The 19627-nt window shown below is 32.8% G+C and overlaps 3 protein-coding genes across 10 annotated transcripts in view; 1 reads left to right on the forward strand and 2 right to left on the reverse strand.

The window, feature by feature from the left end:
• Window positions 1-3499, forward strand: part of LOC108108741 (ADP-ribosylation factor-like protein 4A) — a 29499-nt gene extending 26000 nt beyond the window's left edge. Inside the window, exon 5 of the mRNA XM_041818608.1 lies at window positions 3128-3499. Within this exon, the coding sequence (XP_041674542.1) occupies window positions 3128-3208 (81 nt within the window). The 3' untranslated portion in view covers window positions 3209-3499. The remainder of the gene's footprint in view (window positions 1-3127) is intronic.
• LOC108108760 (forkhead box protein O1) lies at window positions 49-3263 on the reverse strand. Of its 2 annotated transcripts, none has more exons than XM_041818606.1 (5): window positions 3151-3263; window positions 1268-1629; window positions 1022-1205; window positions 446-958; window positions 49-391 (listed from the first exon to the last, which is right to left on the reverse strand). In XM_041818606.1, the coding sequence occupies exons 2-5, from the start codon at window positions 1624-1626 to the stop codon at window positions 119-121; spliced, it is 1329 nt and encodes a 442-aa protein (XP_041674540.1). In that variant the 5' UTR covers window positions 1627-1629; window positions 3151-3263; the 3' UTR covers window positions 49-118. The 2 variants fall into 2 exon arrangements, with proteins under 2 accessions (XP_041674540.1, XP_017072417.2); XM_017216928.2 differs by lacking the exon at window positions 3151-3263 and adding an exon at window positions 2917-3036.
• Window positions 3500-5030: 1531 nt separating the features above from the next.
• LOC108108791 (probable cation-transporting ATPase 13A3) lies at window positions 5031-18649 on the reverse strand. Of its 7 annotated transcripts, none has more exons than XM_017216995.2 (10): window positions 18221-18649; window positions 14285-14474; window positions 13196-13577; window positions 10745-11033; window positions 10568-10677; window positions 10151-10512; window positions 9592-10095; window positions 9331-9531; window positions 5819-7691; window positions 5031-5757 (listed from the first exon to the last, which is right to left on the reverse strand). In XM_017216995.2, the coding sequence occupies exons 3-10, from the start codon at window positions 13560-13562 to the stop codon at window positions 5162-5164; spliced, it is 4302 nt and encodes a 1433-aa protein (XP_017072484.1). In that variant the 5' UTR covers window positions 13563-13577; window positions 14285-14474; window positions 18221-18649; the 3' UTR covers window positions 5031-5161. The 7 variants fall into 7 exon arrangements, with proteins under 7 accessions (XP_017072484.1, XP_017072476.1, XP_017072468.1 ...); XM_017216987.2 differs by having other exon boundaries at window positions 13196-14215; XM_017216979.2 differs by having other exon boundaries at window positions 13196-14474; window positions 18501-18649.
• Window positions 18650-19627: the final 978 nt, after the last annotated feature.

Below are 19627 nucleotides of genomic sequence, written 5' to 3' on the forward strand. Positions count from 1 at the left end.
CTAAATAACTAATATGTCAATGGAAGAAGAGTAAAAAAAAAATTTAACTAAAGTTTATTTTTAATAATAGTTTATTAAAGCGGTGTACAAAGTTGTTTCTTCAAACATACACATTTTTTTAATAGTGTGTTACACAAACATCAAAAAGGTTATACATTTCATCATCGTTTCGACTATTCTCGGCGTTATTCATAAAGTGAATCTGTTGACTTATGGTGTCAGCTAGGGGTAGAAAGTTAGTGTAATCATAATTTATTGTTACGTTGCATGGATGGGTAGGACCAGATAGATGTCGATCTTCTGCGATACCTGCGTTTGAAGCAAACATAGATGTCTCATCTGAATAAATATTTATGTTGTCAAATGTGCCAAACACTTCTTCCCCAGAAACCTGTTGTAATAAAATAGTTATATTATTTCAAAATCTCTATAATATAAATCTTACCATGTTGGCATTGTCTACTTTGTGGGAGGTAAAGCTTTGAGGCGCTTTTATAAATTCTTCTGGTCCTATTATAAGTGTGTCAAGATCAAGCATTTTTTGTGATATACTCTCTTTACTTATTGTTTGTGACTGGCGTTTTTCCAACTCCACTTCATTTACGTGATCGGTAGAACCATTATTTATGGATTCGAGAAAGTTAAACTCGGTAAAAGTTGTAATTTTTTTAAAATTTTTTGTTTTTGATATATCTAACGGTGTATTTTTCTTAGTAATTTTAGGTAATCTGGAATATTGAGGCTGAGAAGAAGTTTCATTATGCTTATAAGTTAACTGATCATAACGGTATTTTGCTGTTTGATTTAGTTTTGGATGACATAGTTTTCTATTTCGTATTCGTTTTCTGTCACATTGTTTTAGGTCAACTCCCAACTCCCAATAACCGCCTTTTCCTTTTTCCTCTCTTTTTCGATTGCGAAAGCAGTGGTGTAGTGATAAGTTATGTCTTATAGAGTTCTATACAAATAAAATATCCAATTACCTAAAGTATATACAGATTACACATTTAAATGTACTTACATTCCATTTCTTACGTACTCTAAAAAATGCAAACTTAGCCTCTATCCAATTGCATAATTGCTGTAAAGTTATTCGACCATTTTTAAGCATAGCCATCCCTATTATATGAGAGTAATTAAAAGGTGGTTTCACAGTGACATCAGTTTCATATTTGGCTGCAAACTTTTCATACTCTTTTAAATCCCTAATAGAATATATATACAACGTTTTAATTATGCACGAAAAAAATATTCATATCTTAAATACCTTTTTACTTTGTTAACAAATAATTCAAAGCGTTCAGATGGAGTTGCCCGCTTAGGGATTGATTTTTGAGCTTTCATTATTTCTGATTTTGGGCCACTGGAACATTTTAGTTTGATTTGGTTTCCATGGATGTATTGATTATAAGGAAATGTTGTGTCGGAATTCGTATTTGCATTTTCCTCGAAATTTGTAACATTGGTCCTCGGCCATGTTAAATTTTGATTTATCAATAGCCAATTGAGGTTAGTAAGCTCGCGTTCTTCATCGGAATCCTCTGTTTCTTGAATGGAAATATTTTCTTCTGTATATGATTGTTTTTGAGCCTCGCTCTTTAATAATGAAGTCCGAAGGTCTGTCATCGCCTGGTTTTTATAAAAAAAAAAGAATTCTATCATTTAATATGACTTCATATTGTAGTTACTCTGTTAATTTTAAAATAAATACATTAGCTGTAAATTTTATAAAACCATCTTTTTACGAAACCTGAAGCAAAGGCATAAATATGGTCTGATGTAATGATTCAAAATCTCTAAGGTGTAAAGGAAAAGTTTGAAGTTTTTCGGTTTACGAAAACATTATTATAAAATATGGGACCATGCCTTATTCTAATGCAAGAAGAATGAGAACATAAATAATGTCGAATTTGTAAACTATATTTATACCAGCTACTCCTAGAGTAAAAGGATATACTAGATTCGTTAAAAAGTATGTAACAAGTAGAAGGAAGCCTTTCCGACCCTATAAAGTATTTACATTTTTGATCAGTATCAATAGGGAAGTCAATTAAGCCATGTCCGTCTGTCCGTATGAACGCTGAGATCTTAGGAACCACATGAGATACAAAGTTGAGATTAAGCAGACAGATTCTTCTCTCTAAAGCCCACAGGCTGTGGCGTCCATAAAATCATAATCAATATCTTCGTTTGACCTTGTTTAACGTATTTTTGTCAATATCTATCGAACTACCAAAAAAAACCAAAGATTTTTTAAATCGGATCATTATTTCGCTATTTATGAAGAAATTTAGGTTATAAGGCCTCACATGGGCAGTGACGTCACTATCAGTTACTCAACATGCTTTCTCCGACAATAGGTGGCGCTTTGAGAATCTCGACTAGCAAAATAAATATTTTAAAATTGTGTAAAACAGTAACGGGTATCTTACAGTCCTATTATATTATAGATCTATTATAAGTTATATTTAAAAGCCAAAGTTGGTTCAATTTTAAGTTTAAAAAATATTCAAAATAAAGCTTTAAACACTGTAATTGTATTTTTTATATACGATATCAACCATTGTTGTAAAGGTGTATGTATGTTTTACAGAACATTTGCATATAATAAGCAGCGTTATTAAAACTTCGGCTTGTCGGAACTTAACTTCCATTCTCAATTGACTTAACAAATCTTTAAAAAAAAAAACGATAGAATCGTCAACCTCTGTTAGAAAAATGAATTAAAAATCAAATCAACTTCATATATAAATATACAGTTTTTAAGAAAATTTTAATAGCGACCTATTTCCAAAAAAAATAAGCATCGAAATAAATTAAAATAAGTTTTATGCACTACGAATAGAAAAATAATACGGTCGCGATTTTCCTGCGAACTTTTAAAGAATATTATGTAAGCACCATTTTACTGTGTACCTGGCTTGGTTTATTGGACGCCATTATAATAAACATATTTTTGAAGAATTGGAATATCTTTCATTAGTGAATCATGTTCTGATTTTTATTTACATCCAACATATTCTTTGTTTTGCTCAACTGCTTTTTATACTAAAAACTTTTGATATTAATAGTATATATTAAAAATGTAAAAGAAATTTAAAATGACATTTCACTTTTTTTATTTTAGAGACACTGTCTTTATAAACTTACTTGGAAGAACTGCCTGTCCGAAACTCTCTACCATTGCACCTGTACATTTGGCCTATGAACAACCCTCATTTTTATATATGTAATACCAATAAAAGACGACGTTAGGCTTATAGGGTCGAAGTGGCCGGTGCTTGAACGAGCACTTAGTCGAACCGACTATTTCGACCAAATAGCTTCCACACATACCCCGATAACCAAAAAGGTCACTGCAACAACCCTATATATAATTACCATTGTGCTGGACATAGTTAGCTTAGTAGATATAGTGAATCCACCACCATTCGTCTACTAACACAACCACTCATGAATTTATGTACCAAACATTTTAATAAATAACCCATTTACCTCAGCTTTCTGATAATTCAATTTGATATTTAAAAATGACCATATAATAAATGGAGTTGAAAAATTATTACACGATTTACGTATTAAGTTAATCCGTGTCTTGTATTCGAAGTCTTGTTAATTTTGATCAATATAAGAGGGAGTTTCAGTTCTTAATTAGATTTCGTTATAATCAGTAAAATATTGATAATCAGTCAGATGTCAGTCAAGAACTTTAAGGAATGCCCAACGCAATTGATTCAGTGTTGTTTCAAGCCCATAAAACGCTGAAACTAAAAATGTTAAGATCTCGAAAACTATAAGACCTAGAAAGATTAAATTGAGTATATACTTATATATAATTTAGAGATGACACCACAGCTCAAGTTGATATAATTTTTCTGCCCAGAAGCGGAACACATTGCCATCCATAATAACATTTTTCTATCATTATTTATCGATTTTCGAAATATTTGTAAGTTTCAAATAGGAACATATTTCAAAAAATTTTTTAAATGGCTTACTGGCCGTGACGTTACCGTCAGTTATTAATCATTCTTATTTCTGACAAACGGTTGCGATACTAAAATTGTTCTCTGCTTTAATATTTTCTATAAATATTAATTTTAAACAAGAGGAAACGCTATAGTCGAGTGCCGCGATTATAAGTTACCCGTTACTGTTTTACACAATTTTTAAATATTAATTTTGCTAGTGAAAATTCACAGTAATTGATGGTGACGTCACAAACCATGTGAGGCGGTGAGAATTCACAAGGCGCCACCTATTGTCAGAGGAAGCATGTTGAGTAATTGATAGTGACGTCACAAACCATGTAAGGTCAAACGAAGGCATTCATAATAATATTATAGACGAAAGGGTCTTCCGCGGTTTGTGGTCGTTAGAGTGGGCGTGGCCGAATAAAACAAGCAAGTTTGCAAGTTGCAGTGGCATCTCATAAATACGTATTATTAAGCACAACTTTGTAGCTCTTCTAGCTTCAGAGATTTTTGCATTTTTGGTTTTTCGGGTTTTGTGAGCATTCGAGTGGGAGTGGCAGGATGATGTAATAAGCTTACGCTGCGTAGGGACCTGAAGAATCTTCATGGTTAATCTGAACTTTGTATCTCTTTTAGTTCCTGAGATCTCAGCGTTCATACGGACAGACGGACGGACAGACAAATATATATATATATATATATATACTTTAAAAGGGTCGGAAACGCTTCCTTCTAACTGTTACATACTTCTCAACGAATCTAGTATACCCTTTTACTCTATGAGTAACGGGTATAATTATATAATACAGTAACGGGTATCTCATAGGCACGGCACTAAACTGTAGCGTTTCCTCTTTTCTTATATTTTTTTCCAAACCAGCCAATGCATACATACAAGTACTACAATAAATAACCAATAAAGATTTTTATAGTATTTTATATTTTGGGTATCGGGATTGCCCACCACAGAGAAATAAATACATTTATTCCAATTTACTATTAAGATTATTTAGTTTCAATATACATTTATTTAAGAAAATACTTAAAACGAATAAATAAAGCCAAATGAAAAGTATTTATTTATATCTTTGAATACATACTATATAAACAAAACATATTTTGAGGTGTGAATACGCAGCTCTATTTTATTAAGTACCATTTTATTAGCTACATTTTTTAACAATTTGTTAAGGAAACCCAGGAAACTTTTCAAGCTGCGTATCATGGCTTTGTTCAGCGTGCAAACTAACATATGCCGGCTGCTCTATTTCCCAGTCGGTAAAATTATTTGGTTCATAAACTTCAGTTATTGGTGGCCAATTTTTTATTTTGGAAATGTCGTGCTCCAGTCGCATGTATTTTTGCTTTGATGTGACCCAGTTCTTCTCCCGTTGAACTTGGTATTTTTTGAAAATCAGATATTCAACCAAAAATGATTCGACAAAAATGTGAGAAGTAAATGCTGCTGCTCCGTAAGCCAGCATTATGTATCGAAAACTCATAACAGGAGGTACAATGAGTTGAAAAAAATGAGCTACCCAGTCGCTGGGATAAATGACCAAATAGACAATTACGCATAAATTTACAATAAATGCAAAGCAGAGTGGGCAGTTCGACCACAGTGGTTTCCGATATGGCGCACCTTTAGAAAAAACAAAAGCTAGTATAATGTACTGGAAACTGGAAATGCAAAACATGGTGTAATTTTCATAACAACCCAAATGTTCCTCGTCAGCAGGTTGAAAAGGTTTGAACCACGACTGTTGGTGAAGATGAATCCAACCTAAAATGGGATGATTAAGAGTATAATTCTGCGAAGTTTTTTACGATCATTCACATCTTACCAGTTACCTGGAATCCAGTTACAACAGTAAGATGTAGTAAAATGGACGCTAAAGGCGTGGAGGATATTAATGAACTGAGAGGCACTTGTTTTACCAGATTTCCATTGAACGACTCAGTTTTGCCAAAAAAGAAGGCAAATATTGATATAAGTCCAAGGTCTACATAAAGATACTGTTTGTCTGTTAAATTTGAGTCGATTGAATAAAGAATCATAACAGATATAAACTGAACCAGCGAATAGGCAGCCATATACTTGAAAATACCAAACGATGTGACTAATGCAGCACGTCCTTCTTTAATAACTTTTAAAACCGCTGAAATCGTAGAGTTTCGTGATGTAAACGGTGACGCTATGGACGCTTCTGTGTCACTTAAGGAAATACCAGCATGAGCTACCTTTAGCGCACCGCAGTCGTTGGCTCCGTCACCACACATGGCAACACAGTAGTCCAAGTTTTGAAGTTCTATTACTAGTGCCTGTTTCTGATCAGGTGACATTCGTGCATAAATTGATCCACGTGTTAATAGAATTTCCATCTCCTTGGGAAAATGATCTTTAACAATTTGCCAAGTTTTACCATCCATTGCAAATACATAGCGTTGGCGCGAATTTTCGTCTTGAGCGTTTTTAATTCCAAGCTCAACATCTGCACCTGTTGCCTCATTGTGGGTCCATGTCTCTGTGGTCATTACACTGGCCAAACTATCACTAAGCGGCAGAGCGCTTTCTGCATAACCTGAGCTCAATTCATTAACTAATGAGTTTTTCGACTCCATTCGACAAAGTGTTTGAACACCGTCGCTAAATTCTCCTTTTCGGTTTTCCTCGGGAAAAATATTACCATTGAAACTTGATGACAAATGTGTTGAAGACATTTTACTTCCCAAATCTAAAGTATACTGTAACTTATAGGGTTTATCTGAAATATATTCTATATATTCTGTACCAGTAACACCGCTGTTTTTAGTATTCCCAACATCGTCAACCGGATCTGCATGTACAGTAATAACATCTTGCGATGCACTGACTATACCACAGTCACGAGCTACACTCATAGCAGTTAATATATTATCGCCGGTAATCATAATAGTTCGAATTTTAGCTGAGTTTAGCGCATTGATTACTTTCGCAGTATCTGGTTTGAGACGATTCTCGAGGATAACGAATCCAAGAAATTCCAAATTGCTTTCAACCTCTTCGCGGGTTAGACGCTGTATTTTTGTATAGTTCATTTTATGGACAAAAGCTTTAAATGCAATAGCAATAATTCTGTATCCTTTTGAGGCAAACGCAGACAAATGTTGGGAATAATTATCGGGTAAACTGTGGGGGGTGCACAGCTTCTGTAACATCTCAGGAGAACCTTTGCAGTAAACATTAAATACTTGGTCACTTAGACATCGAGAAATTACAGACATTCGCTGAAGATTCGAAGTAAATGGAAATTCTCTAACGATACCATGATCAAAATTCTTTTGAGCTTGCGAGATACCAACAGTAGCTAGTAAATCGTCAACAGAAGACTGCCGTTGAACATTTCTTTTAGTTTCCATATCCGGCGAAGGTAAAGCAGAATGGCAGACTCTTGGTTGTCTTAAAATTGTTGGGTAAATAATACCATATTTTTCATTATCTGGTATGTTCTTTGAATCTTCTAATACCCAACCAGTAGATTGAAACATTTTTAAGTCTAACGGATCCCCCATCATTGAGCCGTTCATTATTGTGATAGAATGGCACGTTACCATGCCAAATAGAAAATGATCGAAAGGTAAACGTTCCACATTTTTTAACGGTATTTGAAATTGATTAGTTGATGACTTGGGCACTACACCCCACATATCAAGTCCATCTTCAGTTAGAGTACCAGTCTGAAAGAAAGTAAAGATTTCAACATTAGTATGAAGGGAGAAGAAAAGGTAAAGAAAAGAATGCGGAAATTGTATTTTTAGGGTGCACTCTATAACGTACTCTATTAATTTTAAAATAAATATAATAGAAACATAAAGATCCATCTATATATGTATTTATTATTAACATATGAATGAGAAAATCGTTTTTATATCCGTTACTCGCAAAGTAAAAGGGTGTGCTAGTTTCGTTTAAAAGTATGTAAAAGGTAGAATGAAGCGTTTCCGACCGACGATTGAGCAATGTCCATGATATCAGCTTGGTATGCGTAAGAGTGGGTGTGGCCGGATAATGGTACCACCATAAGATGCGCTGGCATCTCAAGATTATACATACTGAATTTCTATCTCTGATAGTTCCTGAGATTTCAACGATTTTAGCGTTCCCTGATTTGTGGGCATTATAGTAAGCGTGGCAGGATGCTGAAATAAACTAGCGCTCAAGAATCTTCATGCCTAATCTCAACATTGTATCTCTTATACTTATAGACGGACGGACGGAGAGATGGACATGGCTTAATCGAATTTGCTATTGATACTGATCAAGATATCAGAGAAGGCTGAGGGTTGACCTTATAATTTCACATGAAAGGAAGGAAGGAAATCCCAATAATTTAACATAAATATAGCCCCTTTAAAAAATCAAAATAATTTCCGTTTGTAAGAATAAAAGTTATTGCCGTCTTCAGTAACTAATATTAAAAAATAAGAGCGTATAATCATTAAAAGTGATTAGTCTTCAATGACTAAGTCTTAAAAAACCCAAAAAAAAGATTAACATTGCATCACAGATACTTATAAACTTCACAGTTACAAATCAACGTGTAACTTCAACATTAATATAGCTACAAATCAACGTGTAACTTCAACATTAATATAGCCCCTTCAGAAAGTGTCAATATTTTAGGATTTTCCGTGTCGTCATCAAGACATCTACCAACAAACTTATTACCGTTTATTGCAGATGGGTATAAGAATACAGATCATAAGTCAATCGCAAACCCAAAAATATTTGGCCTTTTTTAAGGGGCCATTATGGAGATTTCTTTCCTTCCTTTCATGTAAAATTATTCAGTCAACCCTCAATGACCTGCTCATGCAATACATCTGAAGACACCCGAAACACTCAGATCATTTGAAGACACCCGAATCACTCATCCCGAAACATGGGTGTTTCAGAGACTCCCTTCATTTGCTATAAGCGTTTTGGGTGTGTGTGCATTAGAATCGTGTGCATAGAATTGAGTGGGTGACAAAAACGCAAACACACAAAACACCCAAAGCGATCTGTGCACTCGGGTGTGTGCTCTTTTTTTTGGTGTTCGTGAGTGCGACAAACACTCGAAATGTATAAGTGTGATTCGGGTGCCGAAAAAAGACACCCTTGACGTTCGCTACAAGATATATAATATATACTTTATAGGGTCGGCAACGCTTCCTTCTACCGGTTACATACTTTTCAACGAATGTAGTATACCCCTTCACTCTACGAGTAACGGGTATAAAAATGTAAAGCGAGTGTAAAAGTACCCAAAATTACTAGTAGTTTAAATATTAAAGATAATATTAATCATAAATTATATTTAGCGATAGCACAAACCTTGTCAAAGCAACAGCAATTTATGCTTCCTGACACGTTTATAGACCGAGGGGCAATGCAAAAAATTTCACTAGCCTTTAATCGCTTTTGCGCATAAAAACGACCGACCGTCATAGCCGCTGGTAGTGCTGGTGGCACTACAATTGTAATAAGGTCGAGTGATTCAACTGCTATCTTAACAGGATCCGTACCACGTAAAATCTGAAGATTTAAATTCAATTTAATTTATATTTTTAAGTTGATAATTATAAGTAATCTTACTTTTGTTACCAGCGTATAAATAAATCCAACACAAGCTATTAATGCCAGGAACTGAATAAATTTATACGAATCTTGTTCAAACTTGTAGTCAACAGGTGGGGGATAAAGAATAGATCGTATTAATTCTCCTTTGGCTGTTATGTTTCCAGTATTAATCACAAATGCCAATACTTTTTTTGATCCAATATAACGAGTCTGAATAACCTTGGTACCACAAAAAAGAGTGTGCCTAGCATGCTCCGTTTTATTAAATATCATGTCACGCTTTGATGGTAAAGGAGTTTTTGTCACTGGAACACTTTCGCCAGTAAGCATAGACTCATCTAGGATGCAGTTTCCTGATAATAATACTGCATCACACTGAAGCGTACAGCCTGATGATGGTATTTCAATTAAATCTCCCGGTACTAAAACTCGCGTTGGAAACTGCTTGGAAACACCTTTTGGATCAACAATCAAAGCGTTACCAGTATTATATACAGTATTTTGTAGCACATCTTGATTCTAAGAAAATAGAGAATTTAAACAAATGTAAACATTTCTATACCGTTATACTTACCTTTTTCGTTTGCAAAATAGAAATAGTAATACCAAATATGGACATCAAAAGTATTACGCAAGCATAATAGTAGTAATCATATGTAAACCAAAGAACAACCGAGAATAATTGAAAAACGTAAAAAGGGTTAAGAACTTCCAGAAAAAGCAGTGTCTTAACATCTCGCAAAGGAACCGTTATCTCATTATCCCCAAAAACTATTCTTCTTGAAATCTGTTCATTTACAGTTAATCCGCGTTGTTGATGATAATATGAACAAGGTATGTTAATATCAAGTCCATTAATTTTTTGGAAACAACTCATATTGTTGTTCCATGCGTATATTAATTGCTTGCAGCGGAAAATTCGTAAAGAGGAACATCCTAAAAAAATAAAATGATATTTACCAGATTAATAATATATTTATACAGAACATACTTTTAAAGTGCGCCGAGGTAAAATGAACCGATATTTGCAAGGTGGTTTCTACATTATTTCTTTCCATGTGCATCCCCTCTGAACGGTGGGATTCCCTTTGAAATAGTGTCCTGATGAATTTTATTTTTTAGTTTTGACTCAATCGCTTTTAGATTAAACAGATTAATTGGTACTTACTTAAGGTCGTTCACAGTAAGGACCTGAATTTTCTTAACATGGTACAATTTGTGCTTTCCTTGATAATCCTCGGTTATCAAAACATGTTCTGCCTCCTCCAAAGAACATGGAGTGCAAGTCGCATATAGGTACAAATGACGCCACCAATGTAACACAAGTCGCAAAAGACCACCTGTTAAGAATATACAGGCCCAGCAAAGTATAGTTCGTATATGGCATCGGCGATAACCAGAAACTTTCATTTGATCTTCTTGACCTTGATTTAAAATTCCAGTACATGGTTTAGAATCTGAAAATAAATTGATAAAATAACACACAAAAATAAATATAAATATTATTATCATAACGCTAATATTGAATTTAACATCTTTAATTATTTAGCTTCGGAATTTGTGTATAGGTGCATACCTTTTAAGGTTTTGTCGTTTATCATAGTTTACTTGCACTGATGTACGTTACAAATATCAAAGTAAAAATAAAGAGGTTAGAAACATCTAAGAACTAATAATACGTTGTAATGAAGTGCCTTATGTCAATTTAATGATTCTCTAACAAAAAAGATCAAACCAACTTCAATCAAAAAGTTGTAGCCACGATCTACCAACAAAATGGCTAATCGAAAAACCAACATCTGTAGATAAAAACCAAATGATAAGAGTCCAAAACGCGCACTGTTTCTTGTTTGGTCGCCTGAGCAATTATAGTCTTCTCGCCCTACAGGCTTCATTTAATTCCTTTATGCTTTTATAGAGCCCTCGGCTATTGCCCATTGTTGCTCGACTGTTACCAACAAAAACTACACATTATTTATATGCATGTATTATACACATGTATGTGCAGAGTTAAGAATAAAGTTAAACAACATTTTTACTGAAATTTCCTTTTCTTAATCAGCACCTACAAATCAGAAAAACACAATTTATTTATTACAGTTCAATCGTACACACGTCAGCACATTCGCAATAATGAATACAATTAATAACAATCTTCATTAATTTATTCACGAAAACGTTCGAACATATGTATACGTTAAAATGTTTGTATAAATCTTTATGTGCAGCTGGCATCTATTACACTGATCAATTCGTGTGCATATAAAAAACATTAACATACTGTTTCGACGATATATGTATGTATGTATGTACATGTGTACATAAACCTATATGTATTTATGTACATCCATATGTACGTACATATGTATGGTAATAACCTTTGCATTGTTATTCCACTTGAATTTGTTTTTGAAGTTATTAAATATTACATATTTTTAATAATGTGATCTGAAATAAAAATAAATTTTATACCCCTTACTCTTAGACTAGCCAAGTCTGTCTTTATCAATTCTGTGATCTCGGAAACTACATGTAAGAGCTGAATGTTGAAATTATGATGAATATTCCAGAAGCCAGAGCATATCATCGTCATATTTATTCATTCGTTCATTTCAAAATAACTATTTAATTTTGACTGAAAATGTGGCCCCTTTCTGTATAAACGTAAAGATGTCGGGAACTTTTGTGATCCGTAGAGTAGTCTTGACTAAAACAAACAAAAAGCAGTGCGCTTAAGAAAATACAAATTCATGTTGCCATTGCTGCTCGAATTAACTTAAACGCAATATTTAAATCAGATATATTAACATATTTAGTAACTAACCAACTTATTAAACTTTAAAAAAAAAAACTAAAATTACCAGTAAAGCCGCATTCAGCCTTTTTTATGCCGCAGATTAATTCGTGCACTTAAACTATATTCAAAAAACTATACATTTTACATTACATATTATTATATATTGTTATTTAGTTTTTAGAAATATAAAACTTATGAGTTACAGCAGCTGATCACAGCCAATTAAAATTTGTAAATGGTTTTAATTTGGTGGCGCGTCGAAACATTATAAGAGCACTGTTAAGCGACGAGCTACGAGCAACGAGCAATGATCCAAAACATTCAGCAGACACTTCAAGTTTAGGTGATTACACCAACCCAATCATAAACCCAAAAAGTCATAAAGACTTAGTGAGATGTATTAGACTAGACTATTTGCAAAACTTCCGTAATGGAAATAAGCTTCGGCAACAAGTTCGTCTTTAGTTAATAAACATGTTAATATCTCTACCTATGATATTGCCTTCAATTGTTTGTGTTGGTTTCTCAGTTATAGCACTACTTGAATTAATATTTTTTGACTGTACAAAATAAGCTGTCGTCGAATATACCTTAATTCTTGATCAGTATCAAAAGCGAAGCCGATTAAGCCATGTCAGTCTGTCCGTCCGTTCGTCTGTCCGTATGAACCCTAAGATCTGAGGAACTATAAGAAATACAAAGCTGCTTCTTGTTTTTATTTAACTTTGGGTTTATGGCTTTACATGATATTCACAGTAAGTTAATATATAAGAACACTTTTATTTGATTCCTATATTTTTCTATAACTGCATTTATACATACCATCGACAAGTCGGTGTGAGTCTTTCGGATAAAATTCATCTACATTAAGATCCAGAATGCTTGCTTCGTTTGCTTCACTAACACGTTTCTGGTCTGTGTTGTACTGTAGTAATGGCACAGATCTTGCTGGCGTGTTATTGCAGCCAGAAACTAAAGTATTGTTGTTCTCAACCTTTTTCGATTTGTTGCTTGTGCCTTTATCACTTTTTTTATGTTGCACTAGTGATGCCTCTGCATCACGCACTTCAGCAGATGAATGCCACCAACTAAGCTTTAAGTGTTTATTTTTAGCAGCTATACGAGAGAAGTGAAGATGCTCCTCCGTTTCAATTTCTGCAACTTTAAATTGTGTGTCTATATCCCGCATTGATGATGATTTTAGCTGCAACATTTCACAGCGAGAATTCGCGATCTCAGTAGTTTGGTCCTTATTTGTAAACATCTTAAAACTACCCAGAATTAGGAAAGCAAGCAATTTCGCAACAGTCAACTATAGCTTGAGTATACTGTGACGGTAGTTGGGCAACATGAATGTCAGCTAAACTTCTGGACTTTATAAAATAAATCGCTTAAGATGTATATGTAACTATCAATAAATTTCTCTAATAACATTTTTTTTCCAAATTGATCTGCTTAACTTGCTCAGAAATATGATACAAAATTGGGTATAATTTTAAGATGGCACATGTCTATCTGGTCACAATTTAAAATGTGTTTTTCCCCGCTGCTGTTCTCTGAATAAAAATTGCATTAGATGACCTGAGAGATTTAGAAATGTCTTCTTCAATATACTCCTAAGCAAGTTCTTCGTCAATCATCCAAAAGACGCGATTATCTTTGCACGCGCTTCTCAAAAATTCTGCTTGATGCACTCCTTCTGTACAATCTCCAAATTTTGTCTCGCCCAGCCGTGCAGAATGCCAACCAAATGTATTATTAGTAATGTGAACACACTGCAGCAGCTCTGCAACAAATCTCTTTTTAATAGCTCACTTCTTTTCAGGTTGTTCTTTATATCACCTTGAATGAATTCATTACGATACAAGTTTTCGGGTTAAATTTTTAGTTTGACAGGTTAAATATACGTACAAATTTTTAAGCCGATATCTTTAACAATTAAACGTTTCTTCGTTGAAAAAAATGGGATGTCACATATTTAACACCATTATATTTTTGGTACCGTTCCATTTTTATAAATAATCCTTGTCATTCATTTTTCTTGTATGATAGCCTTCATTTTATTAAAACGTATCCATTCTCTAAGTAATGGTACAATTTTCTGAAACGGAACAAGAAATTAAATATAGTCTTAATTTTAGCAACGAAAGTAGATTGTTTTTTATTTAAAATGTGCTTATCGTATATTACTGTCAGTAAATATTCATGCTCTGGAAAATTATTAAGAACTCTATCTATCTCACTTATACACCCCCATACTCAGACTATAACAAATAAATCTACATAAAACTATATCGCTTAAAGGAATGGAAAAGAACGAGCAAAAAGAAGTAATACAATCAGATGTTTCGAATATATTTATTATATTGTTTAGCGCTACTTGTAGATTAAAAAGCGTTTCCGATCCCATAAAGTATACATAATCTTTAATTTAGCCATTTCCGTCTGCCATTATGAACAATGAGATCTCTGGAAGTATTTAAATAGAATCTAAGTACAACGCCAAACAACAAATAAAAAAATTTTAGCTCACATCATATGTGCAATGTTTTTGGCAACCCATTACTAAATTAAATGTCTTTGCAACTCGATATGCAAAATTATTAAACTGTTTCATAGCACAGTGGTTTTAGAAATATAATATGTATGTTAATATTATATAGAGTGGCGAACTTAGTTATTGACGAAGCTAGCATACCAACCTTTATAGTCTTGTCCACTTTTAAAATAAACATTTAGCTAGCACCTGATTGGGTTTCCGTGTTTTGTGGGTATTGTAGTATGCCTGGCCAGATGCAGAAAAATAATGCGCTTTGGTGGCATCATTGAAAACTACACCACCTTTCTTTCACTTATAATTCCCGAGATCTCAACGTTCCTACAAAAAACGGAAACCGTTTTTCGACCTTGGTGGGTATATAGGATCGGAAACGCTTTCTTCAAACTATTACTTATTTTTTAACGAATACCCTTTTATTCTACGCGTAAGGGGATTTTACAAAAAAAGAACTGAATTTCACTGCACATATACATTAATTTCCTCAAACACTTTAAAAAACGGTCTGATTTGAAAAATGATTAATTAGCTAGTACAATATATGTTCATATAATGGTATCCATAAAATCTATATGTTTAAACGGAACTTCGTAATTTGTATGAATTAAAAAAAGAATTCCTGTGTTTTTAAAATGTGGCTTAATTAATTATTATATTATTATTATTAATTATTTTAACTATTTTAAATTTACATAAAAATCTTTCGAATTTTTGTTTTTAAAAATATGTACATTTTTAAATACACCTAATTCGTTATCACTTCGGTTAGAATTTGGTTTAACGACTGATTTCGCCATTATTTAACGTAAAGTTAAAACAATTTCTAATCAATAGCCAAAAATAGGAAACTGTGTATAAAAGAAAGGAACTGTGGAGATACAAATCTACTTAAACATAAAGACCAAAAAATATCATAACAAAACATAATTTTCAGTATATTTTTATGCCGCATCTTATTTTGTGTCATTTAGTCCAAACATGACATGAGCCCCGCCATGCTCGACTGCAGCTTTTAAGTGTTCGTTCTCTAGCTCGGTATTTGGCCGTCCCCAAACATATTGCAACCCATCCAACCAGCCCAATCACCACACTTAAATTTTATAGAGAATTTGTGGAAAATTTTGCACCTGGCAAACAAAAAAGTAAAAAGGTTAAAAAAATGTTTAAAAATTCCTGATGAAACCACTAGAAATGTAATGTTTTCAATGGTAACCGCCGAGAAGCAGAAAAAAAGACTGCCAAAATATTAAATTAATAGTTATTATTGCACAAAAAGGGCTGCCGGATAAAAAAAAATGCCGAAATAATGTTTTTTTTTTCCTTTATGTCAAAGAAGTTAATGTTTAGCTATTAAATATATTAATATTAATACCTAAAATATCGAATTTTATTTTTTGAGTTATCGTCTCTAGTTGACCTAGTTTTTGCTCTTCGAATGTACGAAATAAGTTGCGAGCTACTGTACACCATTTATTCTTACACCCGTGAGTTTAAAGCTTATTCTTTAATATCTCGACAAATATGTAACGGGAATTAAAATGTAATATGTAATTCAAGATTTTTTTTTGGTAATTTCGCTGCATTTATTGGCAAGTCAACTTCCAAAATCCAAAGTGTGATAAAAAAAAACAAGAAGAAACGCGACTTTAAGATACCCCTTACTCTTACACAATTTTAAAATATTAATTTTTCTCTTGGAAATAGACTTAGCGCCATCTTTTGTCAAAAAAGCAAGATTACTAACTGATGGTGACGTCACTTTCCATTAAAGGCCTCATAACCTACATTTCTTCATAAATAGCGAAGTAATGTTCTGATTTGAAAAATGATTGGTAAATCGATAAATATTAACAAAAAATGTTATACAAGGTCAAAATAAGGCGTACACTATAATATTATGGTCGCCACAGTTTTCCGCTGTTCTAGTGGGCGTGGCAGGATGCTAATATAATAAACTTGTGCTGCGTATGAACCTCAAGAATCTGCCTGTTAATCTCGACTCCGTTCTCTTATAGTTCCTGAGATCTCAGCGTTCATACGAAAAGACGGACGGGCGGACAGGCGGATATAGCTTATTCGATTTCGCTATTGATGCTGATCAAGAATATATATACTTTATAGGGTCGGAAACGCTTCCTTCTACCTGTTACATACTTTTCAACGAATCTCTGACAATAGGTGGCGCCTTATGAATTTCCACTAGCAAAATTAATATTTTAAAATTGTGTAAAACAGTAACGGGTATCTTATAGTCGCGACACTCGACTATATCATTTCCTCTTGTTTATACCTGAAATCTATTGACCATATGAACTCAAATCAAAAAACAGATCCTAAATATCTTGCCTCGTTCTTAAGATTTGAATTTTGGTCAGAAAAGTGTCAAAATTTCCTATAGTGCATCCGGAACTGTCTGCACGATTTATGCTAGACTCCGACTCCGAAAAGACTATTTATTTATTTAGTGACGAACTAAAATGTAATATTTTTGGACACTACTTTCTAAATATGGCAAAAGGCAAATGAAGTCATGAAGGAGAACAACTTGAATGAGTTATTAGAAAAATTATCAAATATTTAAGTTAAGTTAGTTTTATGTTTAAAAAGTATATTTTTCATATGAGATATTGCATTTTAATTTCCGTAACATATTTCTCAAATATTAATAAATGTATAAATTGTGTGCTGACTGTATATATAGATCTTAATATCAAATTATACAAACAAATGGCTCTAACAGTATTAAAATATAAAAATTCTGTTTCATTTGTTAGATTTAAAATTTTTTTTATGAAATGAAGGTACTGCACTCTTTCTTAGGACTAAGATAGGGACTGCGTCTATGTTTCGGATACTATTGATATAACTTCCCAATTTCATTAGTAATTTGTCGGCTTTTTTTTTTTATTATTATTTGTCACTTCTTATTTAAGATCACACACATTACATGTCTACACATTAAAGTATATATTAAGTTTAACAGTATGTTTTTGCAAGCGAACTCAAGAACTGAGTTTCAATTTTAATACGTCGAGTTTCTTGACCATTATATGTATGTACGTGCATATGTACATATGAATGGATGCATGTACATATGCAAGTATAAATCTTTAGTTCTAATCGTTATTTTTTCTTTTCTCTAACAAAGAAAGATATTAAGAAATTACAATTGGAGTGACAGGCAACCTCATTTTATCAGAGTTCTTTGATACATTATTTTAGTATTTAAGTTACATTTTTACACATACAAAAATAACATTTTAATGATCAGCAGTGCCAAATAAGATTACCTTAAAAATAAAAATACTGGTATACACGTACATATTTCTTAATTAATAAATTGTGGATTAACATTTATTTAATCATAATAATCAATATTAAAATTTTGTGACATAACATCAGCACAAGAAAACAATCTGCCCAAATATGTCAGAATGTGCATATAAGCACATTTGGATTGTTTTAATTTATGATATTAGATAAATTGGGAATAGCCAGCGTCTTAGCATTAACAGGCAAGAAAAAGACTTGAAGTACACATCCGAATATCACAAAAAAGATTTTAGTTACTTGGACACGCTGGTACAACAAATGTTGCACATAACAAATAAAATTCGTATTTGCGTTTTTCCACAAAACTATTAAAAAACCGATATTTTTCGAACAATTATTTATAAACACATTAAGAAGTACATATACATATTACAAAATATATAAAATAACTGAATTTAACAGACTATTTTTATTGAGTGTCGCACAGCAGTTTTACCGATGGTTTTGGGATGGTGAAATAAGAAACACAGGAAAGTAGAGAAAAAATTCCGATATCATATTCTTGACCAGTATTCGACTATCTAGTAGTTATAGAGAGTTACTAAATTGGAGAATATTAATATTCGAAACCCCCACTTCCGGTCCAACTACCGAGGAGAGATGTCTAATATGTTAAATGAAATTAGTATCCATAAAGCACTAAGAGTTGTACATAATGTGGATAACACTAATATTCGGTTTTTGAATATATATTTAACTTTAAACGCAAAGAAAATGTTTAAAGATAACTAAAAAAAGCAAATTTAAAAATGGTACGCTGCAGATTATGTTATTACCCAGATTATTTCATTAAAGGGCCATAAGGTGATGACCTGGCTGTTATACAATTGTCCAAAAGTCTTGGAAAATAAAGGTTTCGAAAGGAGGGCGGAAAATTTGCCCCTAATACACCATAAAATTTATCCAAATATGGCTAATCCTTTAAGCGATAATACACAAAATATTTGGAAAAGATTCCTTTCAATATAAAGTAGGAAAAATGAAAAATAAAAAACTGAATATTAACGTTATCCACAGTACATTATAAGGCAACGGCGAAAATGGCATTGAAAATATCCCATTTGTTGGTTTCGGAATTACAGACAATATCTTTCTAAATATGATATGTACTTTATAAAGATACACAATTAGTTACGAAATATTTCTTAATTTTTTTTTTAATTAATTCCAAATCTAGAAATTTTTGAAGCCGAAAAGTATGCGTCAATTGAAAGAGTTTATGAACATTTGGTAATTTTCCTAAACAGCTTAAATTTTTTAATAATGTTCCCGATGGACCACTTTTTTTTGCTATCCAATATGATGGCGTTAAACTTTATGCAAATTCAAATTATTTAAAACCGATTTTATATTCTTCCGGAAGA

The sequence above is a fragment of the Drosophila eugracilis genome, unplaced genomic scaffold (assembly GCF_018153835.1).
Source record: "Drosophila eugracilis isolate 14026-0451.02 unplaced genomic scaffold, ASM1815383v1 contig_341, whole genome shotgun sequence".
NCBI lineage: Eukaryota > Metazoa > Arthropoda > Insecta > Diptera > Drosophilidae > Drosophila > Drosophila eugracilis.

What these genes read in the sequence shown, in the direction of transcription:
- LOC108108760 (XM_017216928.2), bottom strand. Translation starts at nt 2,952, where the DNA reads ATGTTTATTATAATGGCGTCCAATAAACCAAGCCAG. An exon ending in CGTCCAATAAACCAAGCCAG is followed by an intron (nt 1,630 to 2,916) that starts GTACACAGTAAA and finishes TATAAAAACCAG; the next exon opens with GCGATGACAGACCTTCGGAC. An exon ending in AAGTAGACAATGCCAACATG is followed by an intron (nt 392 to 445) that starts GTAAGATTTATA and finishes TTATTACAACAG; the next exon opens with GTTTCTGGGGAAGAAGTGTT.
- LOC108108791 (XM_017216979.2), bottom strand. Translation starts at nt 13,637, where the DNA reads ATGTTTACAAATAAGGACCAAACTACTGAGATCGCGAATTCTCGCTGT. An exon ending in CTCACACCGACTTGTCGATG is followed by an intron (nt 11,034 to 13,195) that starts GTATGTATAAAT and finishes ATTTATTTTCAG; the next exon opens with ATTCTAAACCATGTACTGGA. An exon ending in CTATTTTGCAAACGAAAAAG is followed by an intron (nt 10,096 to 10,150) that starts GTAAGTATAACG and finishes CTATTTTCTTAG; the next exon opens with AATCAAGATGTGCTACAAAA.